Here is a 13,587-nt window from a genome sequence, read left to right as displayed (position 1 = left end):
CCTCCCGTTCTCTATCACCAATGACATCAAAGACCACGATTCCTCGCCTACCATTATCGCTACCTTCCCATTCTTCACCATCTCCGATAGCATCACCGACACACATCATAGGCTTGGTTAAGGTTTTTGAGATCGCCTTCACCTACACTCCTCCATCAATTCAACACATTCTCAATCTCAGACAGCGGCGGATCTAGAAAAAATAATTATAGGGACAACATTTCAGAAAAAGTTCTATATAGGCAACAAAATTGAAAAAAGGCCAAATTTTCAAAAAAAAAATTACACTACCGTCGAAGCGTCAACCCCTTGTTATAAGGTTTATCTGCCCCTGATCTCAGAGCCGGACATGAGAACTTAAGTGTCTTGTACGAGCCCGGAAAAAAGGCCTTAGGCCCTAACGAACTAAATTATATAAACGAGTTTTGATAAAAATTATCATTTATTAGATTAATGGATCAATATTGTGCATTTTACATTTGGCCTACACTCTATAGATCAATATTGCCAATAATTTTGTTATTTAATTAATAAAAAAACAACAATAAATTAGAGGTTTTGCATTGTTACTTCTTGCAAATTAATTAACAAAAGAACATATTGGTGGATAAGTTTTTTTTTTTTTTCAAATAAACTTCATTAAAACGAACTTACGACCCAAACAGGCAAAAGGTCAAACAAATAACACCCCGACCCAAATGGGATGTAAGAGGTCAAAGCTCAAGGGGATGTTTGGCTTAATATAAACCAACGCCTCTAATGTTACAGAACATATTTGAAGAATGGAATAATTTTGATATAAACCTACGTAAGTACAGGTAGCAAGTTAAATAAATTCATATAGTGTACGGATAAAAGGTTAAACGAACTCATATAGACACTAAGGGTGAGCAAGTTTAGGTCCAGATCGAAAATAATCGAGAACCGAACCGAAAATATATCAACCCGACCCGAACGCAAGTACCTAGGTATTTAGATCGGTTCCAATTTTTCATATAAAATAGGGTCGGGTCGGGTCGGTTCTCGGTTTTTTTCATGGAGAAACCCGACTTGGACCTATGGACCGGAACCGACCCTATATTTAGGGTAGTGAATCGGTTCTGTATTTTATGTTTGATCAGTTCTCGGATTAGGTCGGGTTTTTCCTTTTGCTCACCCTAATAGACACATAGTGCGGGTTTCAACTTTCAAGTCTAACGGGACATCTTCAATTAAAATACCATAATTAAGCAATATATTTATGTTTATGGTTGTTGTACCTTTGGTTCTAAGAGTTTAAAAAAAAATTGATTTTTCTTTTCTAACTCTAAAGTTTTAATCTTTGTTAATTTCGGTCTAAAATTTCAATCTTTGATAATTTCACCCCTTTGATTAATTTGTTTTTCATAGCTAATTAAAAAGTTTTCATCTTTTGCAATTTAACCCCTTTGATTTTTCTTTACATTTAACCCAAGGTTTTTCAATTTTTGCAATTTAACCTAACACTTTTTTACTTTCAACTTTGGCCACTTATACTTTTCATCTCTCGCAAGTTTTCCATTTAACGGTTCGTTCTAAATTTTCCGAGTTAACATGCCGCAACGTGCGCGTGGGGTTCAACGTTTTTCTATCTATTTTTTCCTGTTTGTCAGATCCGTCGCAACGCGTCTATTTTTCCTCGTTTGATAGGTCTGTCACAATGCACGGGTCAGAGATCGACTTAGTTATTTTTTTCTATATTTTACACACAGGTTGACGACCATGTAAAAAACTTTTACTTTTCATCTAATATGATATATAACTAACGAATCCCCCCTCCCCCGCGCGCATTGCGGCGGGTGATAATTCTAGTTACAAATCATCTAGAACACTTTTGTACACTTCTAATACTCATCTTTGTGAATAATCAATGTGTTACAAAGTTATATCGCTTCAACAAGAATCTAAATTTTAAAGAAGAACCATTGCATACGACTATATGTTAACTTGTTTCGTTTTTTCATTTTTTCATTTTTTTTTTTACTTATCTTCTTTTAAATTGTATATCTGATCCTTTAAACAAAACATAACCAAAATCATCTCGTTCATAAGTAATTGGTCATAACTTGAAAGTACCACCTCTACTTTTTAGTAAGATACATATACTTTATACCACGACACTTATGAAACTAGGTTACTACTGGATCATTTTTTTCCCAATAAGACTATATACAATTATATATATATTGATTTCGAGGGACGATGAATAGTAACTTTATTTTTATAATAATATATAGTTTTTTTATTATTCTATTATTTTATTATTTTATATATTATAACAGTTTATTATTATATTTACTTTTAATAACATATTTTTCTTTTCTTTAAACATCTATTTCCTTTACTTTTGTAATAGTTGTTTTTCTTTTCTTTTTTTAACATATATTGATTTATCGATTAATTGATACTTCTTTAATAAGTTATGTTTATAACTTTTTTTCTAAAAACTTAAGTACGTAGTTGTACTTAATTTCTTTCCCTTACATTCTGTTATAAGTTTTGTTAAAACGAGGTTGACTCAAAATAAAGTATTTATTTGGTATCATAGAACGGTACGATAATAAACTAAATCGTTCTCATGGTTTGGCTTTCTAAACAACATGCTTTATGTTCAAATCACGTTTGTTTTACATTATCATTTGTTCGGTTTCGCAGCAACGCACAATATAAAAAACTAGTCTAGATTATATCCTAGTTTGCGTATTGGCTAAAAATATGGTTAACAAGTTAGGTATATGAATTTGTTTTATAAATAACATCAAGTCATTCATACATTTAGATGCTCACTATATGGTATCATATTCATTCCATGTTCCATTTGTTACTTTGTCCAAGAATAGCATGTATGATTTATGTCACATTGTGAAACATCATGTCCAAAATGACTTGACCAAGGATGGAAAATGAACCATTTTTTTAAAAGCAAAGGTACACTCGCAATATTGCATATGGTACGGTTGTTGATTGCATATATTCCAACGTTACCATCAGCACCTCCCTTTTCTCTACCATTGATGACATCAAAGACCGCCGCTTCTCTCCCCCGTTGTTGCTACCTCCCCCTTCTCCATCATCTCCGACAGTAGCATTAAAGTTTCAAGACTAAAAGGGTTAACCTTAAAGTACGTGTAGCAAGTTAAATGAGCTCATATAGTTCGGGTAACAAGTTAAACGTGTCATTTTCGAGTAGTAATCAAATTGAGTTGATCCAGAACACTCTTTGTACATTTCTAATAATAATCTTTATAAAATAATCATTATCTTACAAAACTATATTGTTTCTAACAATAATCTAAATTTTAAAGAAGAGTCGTTGCATAAGACTATGCGTTAGCCTGCTTTATTAAGCTATCTTCTTTGTCTTGTATGTTTGATCCTTTAGATATAAAACATCAATCAACTCATTCATAAGTAATTGGTCTTAAAAATGCTAAATCTACTGTTGATTGGGACAGTTAAAAAATTTGGTTACTCTTGTATCAATTTTTCCTATAATATTAATACAATTGAGGTTCTATCATACCTAAAAGATATTGTAGTTTGACTATTTACTAATAGAGTAAACTTCCGTTTTGCTATATGTGGTTTGATCATTTTAACGGTTTTGCTCCAATTATTTAAAAGTTGTCATTTTCCTCCAATAGTTTAATATTTTTTTCTATTTTTCTCCTCGCCTCTAACTCAGTTAAAATTTTCAGTAAAAAGGAAGGGTGTTTCAGTAATTTTGAATATAAGTAATTAATTATTTAGTTACCAAAATACTCTTTCAGTTAACAAAAGTTTTAGATGGAGTTAGTGTCAGGGAGCTGATTGAAAAAAAAAACATATTAAACTATTGAAGGAAAATAGCAATTTTAAATGATTTGTGCAAAACCGTTAAAATAAACAAACCAGAATGAGCAAAACAAAGTTTCCTAATAATATGGTTAGAGTAAGGTTAACATACAAAAAGCCTTATCATACATCACGTAGGAGACAATGGTAACCGTTGGATCAGGGGTATAATCACGCATGGGACCACATAATCACGCATGGGACCACATAATCACACATGGGACCACATAATCACGCATTGGACTATAATCACGCACGTTCTATGATAATAACGCACGTTATATTTTTTTGGCATGTATGTTAATGTAGGTTAAGCCTTGAAGTACATTATACTTTCTCTATATAGGGAAAGGTTATCATACAAAAACCCTTATCGTACATCATGTACGCGAAGGGCGTAACCGTCCGATCAGGCACTAATCACGCATGGGACACAAAATAACGCATGGGATCCTTTTTTTTTGACCTAATCACGCATTGGAACATTATTACGCATGTTCATTTTGTCAAACCTTGCTGATAATAACGCATGGAACATAATTACGCAAGTTCTATAGTTTGTCGCGTACGATAATGTAGGATAAGGCTTTTTGTACATTATACTTATTCATATGGTTAACTAGTTAGGTATAAAAGTTTGTTTTGTAAATAACATCATGTCACTCATGCATTTTGATTGATGCTCATTATATGGTATCATATTTATTCCATGTTACTTTGTCCAAGAATAGCATGAATGATTAATGTCATATCGCTAATGTTACATATCACAAATGACTAGACAAGGGATGGGAAACTAATCATGCTTTTTCAAAAGCAAAGGTACACTTGCAAAGCATATGGTACGGCTGTTGATTGCATATATTCCTACAACATCTATGTTCAAGTGAAGGAGAGCATCTATCCTTTGAGCTATGATCTTGACCTCCACTCTTAGAGAGTCAACTAATAAAACGTTCACTTTCAAGCTCACGAACTCGATATTTGTTATTCGTGTTAATAACCGATTGGACTAAATTCCTCTCCCACCATTGTCGCTACATCCCCATTCTCCACAATCTCCGACAACACCACTAGAGGTGCATAAATCGGGTTTTTGGCCCAAACCGGATCAAGTCAGGTCAAAAAATGTCAAACCCAGTTTTTGGCAAAACCGGTTTGGGTTCCAACCTCTTCTAAGCACTACTAACACAAATAATAGGTTTGGTTAGGTTTGTATAACCGCATTCACATACCCTATATTATTTCTCTCGTATCTCAACCTCCTCATTCGTAGCAATCACCAAACGTATCTTTGCCAACTTCGCAATAACCCCAACTATTCGTCTTTGAAATAAATTACTTGTCAAGCACCTATTTAGTAGGTCACCTTTTACATCAAATAGTAACAAATTTTAGACTTATATATTGTATTAAAAAATGAGTTTGAAAATTCGTTACATGCAAAATTAATTAATATAAAGTTCATTACATTATAATTCAAATAATAACCCTAAAAGTTTTCATGTTAAACTTGTTTTTATGTGAGCTTAGGCTACGCATCTATACATATAATAAAGTAAATCAATGTGTGACACGTGTCATTCATTGGATGCACCTATTTTTGGGTTTTCCCGCCTTTCTTTCATATTTATTTTCTAATAATTTATCTTCTAATTTTTAGATAATATTAAATAGAAAAATGTTTATCTGATAATTATAACCCTTTTATTGAAATTTGAAAAGGGTTTCACACTTTTTTGGATTTTATTAAAATTCATGACTACATTATATAATTATAAGTTTGAATATATATATATATATATAGAGTAGGGTTCATGCGGAAAGTGTGTTTTTCCTAGAAAGTCTAGGAAGCAATAAGAACGCGACATGTGACATTGAAGGATTTTAACTAAAAGGGCAATTGTGTAATTTGAATATTATTTTAATTATGGATTATTTTATTAGGATAACTAACTATGGCAACTAAATATTCCATTTAAATCAAATTGGCAGTTTCAATTTAAATGATACAAGACGCTGTGTTTCTTGACAATGTGTTTTAACAGCAAGCAGATTTCTTGACGCTGTGTTTTAACTGCAAGCAGATTTCTTGACGCTGTGTTTTAACAGCAAGCAGATTGCTGGAGGATTATTGACACTGTGTTTTAACAGCAAGCAGATTTCTTGACATTGTGTTTTAACTGCAAGCAGATTTCCTTGACACTGTGTTTTAACATCAAGCAGATTTCTTTACGCTGTGTTTTAACAGCAAGCAGATTGCTGGAGGATTCTTGACACTGTGTTTTAACAGCAAGCGGATTGCTGGAGGATTCTTGACACTGTGTTTTAACAGCAAGCAGATTTCTTGACATTGTGTTTTAACAGCAAGCAGATTTCCTTGACACTGTGTTTTAACAGCAAGCAGATTTCTTGACGTTGTGTTTTAACAACAAGTAGATTTCCTTGACACTGTGTTTTAACAGCAAGCAGATTTCTTGACGCTGTGTTTTAACAGCAAGCAGATTGATGGAGGATTCTTGACACTGTGTTTTAACAGCAAGCGGATTGCTGGAGGATTCTTAACACTGTGTTTTAACAGCAAGCAGATTTCTTGACATTGTGTTTTAACAGCAAGCAGATTTCCTTGACACTGTGTTTTAACAGCAAGCAGATTTCTTTACGCTGTGTTTTAACAGCAAGCAGATTGCTGGAGGTTTCTTGACACTGTGTTTTAACAGCAAGCATATTTCTTGACATTGTGTTTTAACAGCAAGCAGATTGTTGGACACACTGTCATTGTCTTCGTCTTCAACACAACCCAGTGTCTTCGTCTTCAACACACTGTCATCAATCAACATTAAAATGGTAAAACACATAAACCTAGAGCCCACTCTAACATGTCAAACATTGAGGTCCATTAACTAAAAATAAGAACCCGATTCAATGATAGATAAAAAAAATTGAAACAAGTATGAAAAGCAACCGATATATTACCAATCGGAGAAGAATATTTGCAGGAAAAATCATTGGTTCTTCTTTGGTTGCGTTTAGGGAAAGAGAGAGAGAAAGAGGAGAAATCCCATGATTTTAGGGATTGGTTATTAATATGGCAGTTTCTTGACTAATTTAAAACACTTCCAATTACCAAAATACCCTCACTATATTAAAAGTCTCTAATTATATAACTCAAATATTACAAAAATGCCATCCATTAGATCTAAGCCATTAAAAACACCAATCGGATGGCCCAGATCGCTTCCTAGACTTTCTAGGAAAAACACACTTTCCGCAGAACTCCTACTCTATATATATATATATATATATATATATATATATATGTCAAAATTAAAAATTATTCTTCAAAAATTCAGTAACATCCATACTCTATATATACATTTAGAAAAATGTTAATAATTGCAAATAATACTAAATAGAAAAATGTTAATTGAATACAAAAAAAAATATAGGATATCATCAAATGTATATCGATTACTTAAATGAGTATACACATGCATGGGCGGTGATAAGGGTGTGCGGGGAGGACCACCGAACAGGGTCTGTGATTTCGAGGGGCACGTGTTTTTTATAAAAAAAAACCGATATCTATGTTAAAAAAACCCAAAACCCCAATAAGTCTATAAGTTGTTTCAAAAAACATAACCAAACATGCTCTTACTGGGCCCAATACCCATTTTATTTTAAAATTAAATAATAATATTAAAACATTACGAAAGAACATATTTTTTTCGAGCTCAAACAGGGTACATGAATTCTTACAGACGACTCTGTACACATGTATGAGATTTTTTTACTATTATTATTAGTTTCATTATTTATCAAATATATATAAATGTCTCCGTCTTTGATTTGCATTTACAAGAAATATTTTATTACATAGTTTAAATTGTTCAACCCGTGTAACACACGGGGAACTAACCTAGTATATTAATAAATGTAAAGATCAAATATAAATGGGTCATAACATATAAAATACCCTTAACGTAAGAAGTGAAGAAAGAAACTTAAAAAAAAAATCCTACTAAGAAATGATGTTTAATTGCAAAAAGAAAAAAAAAAAGTGATTTTGTAGTAGTAGAGTAATTATAATTACTCTACAAATTACATAATTACTCTACTAATGTAAAATCGTGATTTTTTTTTTTTAATTTCTAGAACTAAAATACGTTCTTAATAAGATGGGAAAAAATTCAAAAAAAAAATATTCTCCTTCATTTCTTACGTTAATAGTATTTTGTATATTAAGACTTATTTGTACCATAACTTAACTCATATTATTATATTATAAAATATATATATTAAATTACATCACATTAGCTACAATAAAATTGTTTCCTTTTTATTTTGTTCATCAAAAGTCTTTCCTTTTCCACTTTAGTCACATGAAACCTAAGCATTTTTATTTTATTTTTATAAATCAAACAGGAAATATAAATAATTCATAATTTTATACTTAAAATACTTTTTTCTGTGTATTAAATGTGTCAAACACTTTGTGTATTATATTTTTTACTTTTTTTACTTTTAGAATAATAATAGTTTTACTTGGTTCATTTTTTTAAGGTTTTTATTAATTGTAATAAATTTGGATATGTCATGCTTTTACTTAAGTTCAATTTAGAACGTAACTTTTTTTGTGATTTGTGAATACACCGTGACATGTGTTTTTATCTACGTTTTCATGATTTTACTCGAGTTTAACATATGACGTGACGTACCGCCGCAACGCGCAGAATATTTTACCAGTTAATGATATGTTACACCTTCGAAGGATCAACTTTTTACTGCATTTTGTGAGATGGTTATAAACTAAACATTTGTTTATAACGCAAAAGAGATCGAACTCGCTTAGTATAAGTCGCATAATAAACTGGTTAAACAGGTCATTTTATTTTTTAACCACTTTCGTCGAGCTAGACTATCATAAATTTTATATATAGCATTTATAAATAACTAGTGTTACAAAGATTATATCATTCCAACAAGAATCTAAAATCCGAAGAACATTATGTACAAGTCTATATTAACCCGTTTCTTTTTAAGCTATTTTCTAAAATCAACTCATTTAAGTAAAGGTTGGAACTCGGAACTGACACGACTGTCTTTAGCTAAGATACACCACACATAGAATATTTGTCAATCACACGCTTTCGTCTTACAAATAAAACATTTGTCAATCACACGCTTTCGTCTAACAAATAAAAACCAAACAGCAGCCACAAACTTTACTTCAAGGGTCTACTCACTCACACGAAAGGAATCCGACCTTTTCGGTGAGATGATAAGCGGGCACACCGTTGATTTGTTATCATTTTCAAATTTTTCAATCATTTCACAACCTAACAATAACCATCAAGATCAAGGGTACAACAGCCACTTTGAACTTTTGAAGGGTCATTTTGGGGAACTTAATTGAGCATGTTACAAAAGGAAAACCAGCTGGAAAGATATTCCAAAATCCAACCTTGTATCACCACAAGAAATACTTGAAAAACAGCAACAACTTCACTCTCAACTAGGCCTGTAAACGAACCGAACGTTCATGAACTGTTCATGAACTTGTTCGGCGAGAAGTTCGTTTATGTTCGTTTATTTAATAAATGAACGAACACGAACAAAAAAATTTGTTCGTTTAACTAAATGAACGAACATGAGCACACCTTGTCTTCGTTCATTTATGTTCATGAACATTCTTTTATGTTCGTTCATTTATATTCGTGAACGTTCGTTTAAATGTTAATAGATATATAAATATAACTAATTAGTATATCTATGAACCCTTATTTAGATGTGTTTTCGAATGAAATATAATATATTAGACTTGTTTCTTCAATCATGTTAATTCATGTTTATTGAAATATGTTCAGTTAATTTTTTTATGTTCGTTTATGTTCGTGAACTGTTCGTTTAGGCTTTAAATGAACGAACAGAAACGAACACGAACATGCCCGATTTCTTAATGAACGAACACGAACAAAAAAAAATATGTTCGATTATAATATATTAGACTTGTTTCTTCAATCATGTTAATTCATGTTTATTGAAATATGTTCAGTTAATTTTTTTTATGTTCGTTTGTGTTCGTTTATGTTCGTTTAGGCTTTAAATGAACGAACAGAAACGAACACGAACATGCCCGATTTCTTAATGAACGAACACGAACAAAAAAAATATGTTCGATTATGTGTTCGTGTTCGGTTAAAGTTAAATGAACGAACACGAGCATGCCTATGTTCGTGTTCGTTCGGTTCGTTTACAGGCCTACTCTCAACTGCCCCGTATCACGTATTTAAAAAATAAAAAGAAAAACGCGAAGATAAGCATAGAATATTAATAAACCTCTTGATTAATCAATCGGCATCTCAGGCATCCGCTTTTATCGTTGCTGTAAAGAACAAGTCCAAGATACAAAAAGCTGCACGCTTTGAATCGATTCGATTCCAGTCATTCGTGTGTTGAAAATTGAAATTTACTTGTATTATAACATGTTGAACTATAGATATAGTCATATAGATGCAAAAATAAAAGATAAAATTGTAACTTTTATATAAAATCACAATCTGCAGAACTACAGAAGCATAAAAACTGTAACTTTTTTTTTTATATAAAACAAACTTATTTCCAGAATCCACTTCCACATGAGAAAGTGAAGTTGCAAGCTCGACCGATTATTACATTGTACTGATGAACCGGTCTAGCAAGAAAGGGCGGTAACTTAACGAGAAGTTCGCACACACACTGATCATCAACCTGGGCCAACCACTTGCAGCATTGTTCTTCTACGGGTGTGTTTCTATGCCTATGATGATGATGACGGTGTTTACGCCCACGGCCACGTTTATGGTCACGACCACGGTCACGTCCACGGCCACGGTCACGGCCACGTCCACGTCCACGGCCACGGTCACGGTCACGGTCACGGCCACGGCCACGGTCGCGGTCGCGGTCACGGCCGCCATCACGGTCACCGTCACCACCACTGCCACCTTTGCCGCCACCGCCACTGCCGCCGCCTTTGCCGCCACCGCCACCGCCACGGTCATCGTCGTCGTCATCGTCGTCGTCATCATCATCGTCATCATCACCATGAGGGTTAGGGTCAGTGTCATCATGTTCATGTCTATGCCTGTGATCGGGCTCAAGTGTGTCATCATCATCCGATGGTGGTGTGTCCTCGTCATCATCATCGTCATCATCATCATCGGATGGTGGCGTGTCCTCATCATCGGATGGGGGTGTATCCTCGTCATCGGATGGGGGTGTGTCCTCATCGTCAGATGGTGGCGTGTCCTCATCCTCGGATGGTGGTGCGTCAAATGGTGCCCGAGGTGACGGTGGAGGGATTTGTGTGAACGGTAAATACGCACATGCTTGGTTCGCAAGCGCCATTTGGTAGTTACAAAGTGGGCGAGGAGAAAAGGGGGCAGCCGGCACCGCAGGGAGCACTTGGCCTTCAGTATAGGGATGAAGACCGACAACCAACACGAAGAGTACGATATCAAGAACGTTGAGTTTAATCATAGTTTCTCTATATTAAAAAAACCGTTTATTTTTTTCCTCCGCGGATATATATACATATATACATGCAAATGCATACATTTATATACAAAGAGAATCATAAACTTTGTGTGTTCTTGGTAGGTTTTCTTGTGTGTTATGCATAACTGTAAATGGTTAGGGGGAAATTTAAAGATTTGTAACCTTTCTTGTTATGTGCCTTCATTCCCTTTGCATGATTTTCAAATATATATTGTTTGTTAAAGTATTGTTCACTTCCTAAAAATAGTCAACTAGCCAAGAAATTGCACCCATAAAATAAATGGCACTAGGTAATAACTAATAAGGAATGATCCGAATGGCGGAACCAGAACTTTTCAACAGATGGGTCATAGTAAAAAAAAATACATTAAGTTAAACTACTTTACCGACAATCTTTTAGGAGTGATCGGGCCTGTGGGTCCCCTCTAGTTCAATGGTTTTACTAGTATATCATAACGACGATATGAGTCACATGACTATGTTCTAGAGGTGACAATTGCTGACTCGACCCGAAACACAACATGAGAATAATCAGGTTTTTGGTTTGACCTATTTAACCTGTTTTGCCAACCCTTTTATGTCCCTTTTTAACCCACTTATTACAACCCGCCAACCCGTTTAACAAGTTTACAACAACCAACGCATTTACACCTTGTCCACCTGTTTAACAAGTTTACAACTTGATTACAAAAGTCAACCCATTTACAACCTACCAACCCTATTAACAACTTATTTGGGTCGGTAATGTAATGGGCCTAATGGGTTAAATGGGCCGTGTCTAAATTACACGGATTTAAGTATTTCAGGTAAGGATTGATGATATATTTGAGGGAAATTGTATTTTAATAATCTCTAGCAGACGTCATTGCCCATTGACAGTCCCACTTTTTTTTATTCCCACTGGCAGTCCCACCTTTCAAATATTTTGCCTCCACCAGTCCTCAGCTAAAAAAACTCCGTTAAATTTTTTTCCGAGCTACAAACTGATGTTTCGGAAAAAAACTTTAACTCCGGTAAGTTTTTTTAACTAAGGATCGGTGAAGGTAAAATATTTGAAAGGTGTGACCGATAGTGGAAATAAAAAAAAATAGAACTGTCAATGGCCAATGACATCTTGACGGGAGTATGACCCATGTTTTGACCAAATCGGTGACTCAAACAATCAGTATAATCACTAATCAAACATTAAAACTGAAAGAAATCAAGAAACAAATACCATTCATTATAAATATAATCGTCATTAATCATTAATCAAGAATTAAAGTTAACATTATGCACCTTAAACACTGTCGGCAACAACAACCCACCACCACCGGTGATGTTTCTGGGTTTCAACCACCACTTTGGACAATTTGATTTGGGGATTCAACCAAGATTTTGCAGGTGATTGATGTGTGGTTGTTGATAAAAGAGGGTGAGGAAGATTTCGTCGCTGTGCTGTCGCCGGAGAAGAAGTCGGATAACCTTGGGTTTTTTTAGATGATGATATGTTTTTTTTTTTTTTTACTTTTTAGGTCCAATATATTTTATTAAAGATCGAAAAAATTACATAAGAATGACAGGTAAACGGGCAAGAAGTTGCGTCGCAATCTCTTTCGAATATTAAATCCAATTCTAGCGAAAATAAAACTTTGGTTCCTTGTCGTCGAGAAATTGTTGTGCACGACCCTCTGCACTCTGTGTAAAAAACCAACAGCTTCATGAGCAAGGGGACCAAATGTATGAAAGACAAAGAGAATGAAAACATGATTATAATTAAAAATTATGTTATTTTAATTTTACATTTTATTTAACTGAAAATCCAGCATCCATCATCCACTTCTTATTCATCTAGTGGTGTAGATCTTGAGCGACCCGGTTCCATATGAACACATGTTTTGTTTATTTAGACTATCCGTTGTGGGCCAGATTAGCACCCATATTTATCATGTAATATAGTTTCACCTGGCGTTGACTGAACGTTGACTAGGCACCGGATAAAGCCACTGCAAAAACCTCCTGACCCTGTTGTGGTCCAGGCGAGTAGTGGCTTGAGCGGGTTTTTATTTTGTTTAAAAAAATATAAATTAAAAAGATAAGTTTTATGATAAAACATAGAACATTAAACTTAATAAAGAAAAACATTACACAGCTTAAAAAAAGACAGACATAAAAAAGCAAGGTCGGGAGAAAACGGATTGTGTTGCGTATCTGGAA

At 33.9% G+C, this 13,587-nt stretch overlaps 1 protein-coding gene across 1 annotated transcript; it reads right to left on the bottom strand.

Annotated features, from left to right (window-relative positions):
* Nucleotides 1-10,307: 10,307 nt before the first annotated feature.
* LOC110914687 (uncharacterized protein DDB_G0284459) lies at nucleotides 10,308-11,450 on the bottom strand. Its single transcript, XM_022159463.2, has one exon. The coding sequence runs from the start codon at nucleotides 11,371-11,373 to the stop codon at nucleotides 10,468-10,470; it is 906 nt and encodes a 301-aa protein (XP_022015155.1). The 5' UTR covers nucleotides 11,374-11,450; the 3' UTR covers nucleotides 10,308-10,467.
* Between the last annotated feature and the right edge of the window lie 2,137 nt (nucleotides 11,451-13,587).

This window comes from Helianthus annuus, chromosome 15, assembly GCF_002127325.2.
Source record: "Helianthus annuus cultivar XRQ/B chromosome 15, HanXRQr2.0-SUNRISE, whole genome shotgun sequence".
NCBI classification, from domain to species: domain Eukaryota; kingdom Viridiplantae; phylum Streptophyta; class Magnoliopsida; order Asterales; family Asteraceae; genus Helianthus; species Helianthus annuus.
Note: the sequence above shows the minus strand (reverse complement) of the source record. Positions and strands in the feature narration are given on the sequence as shown.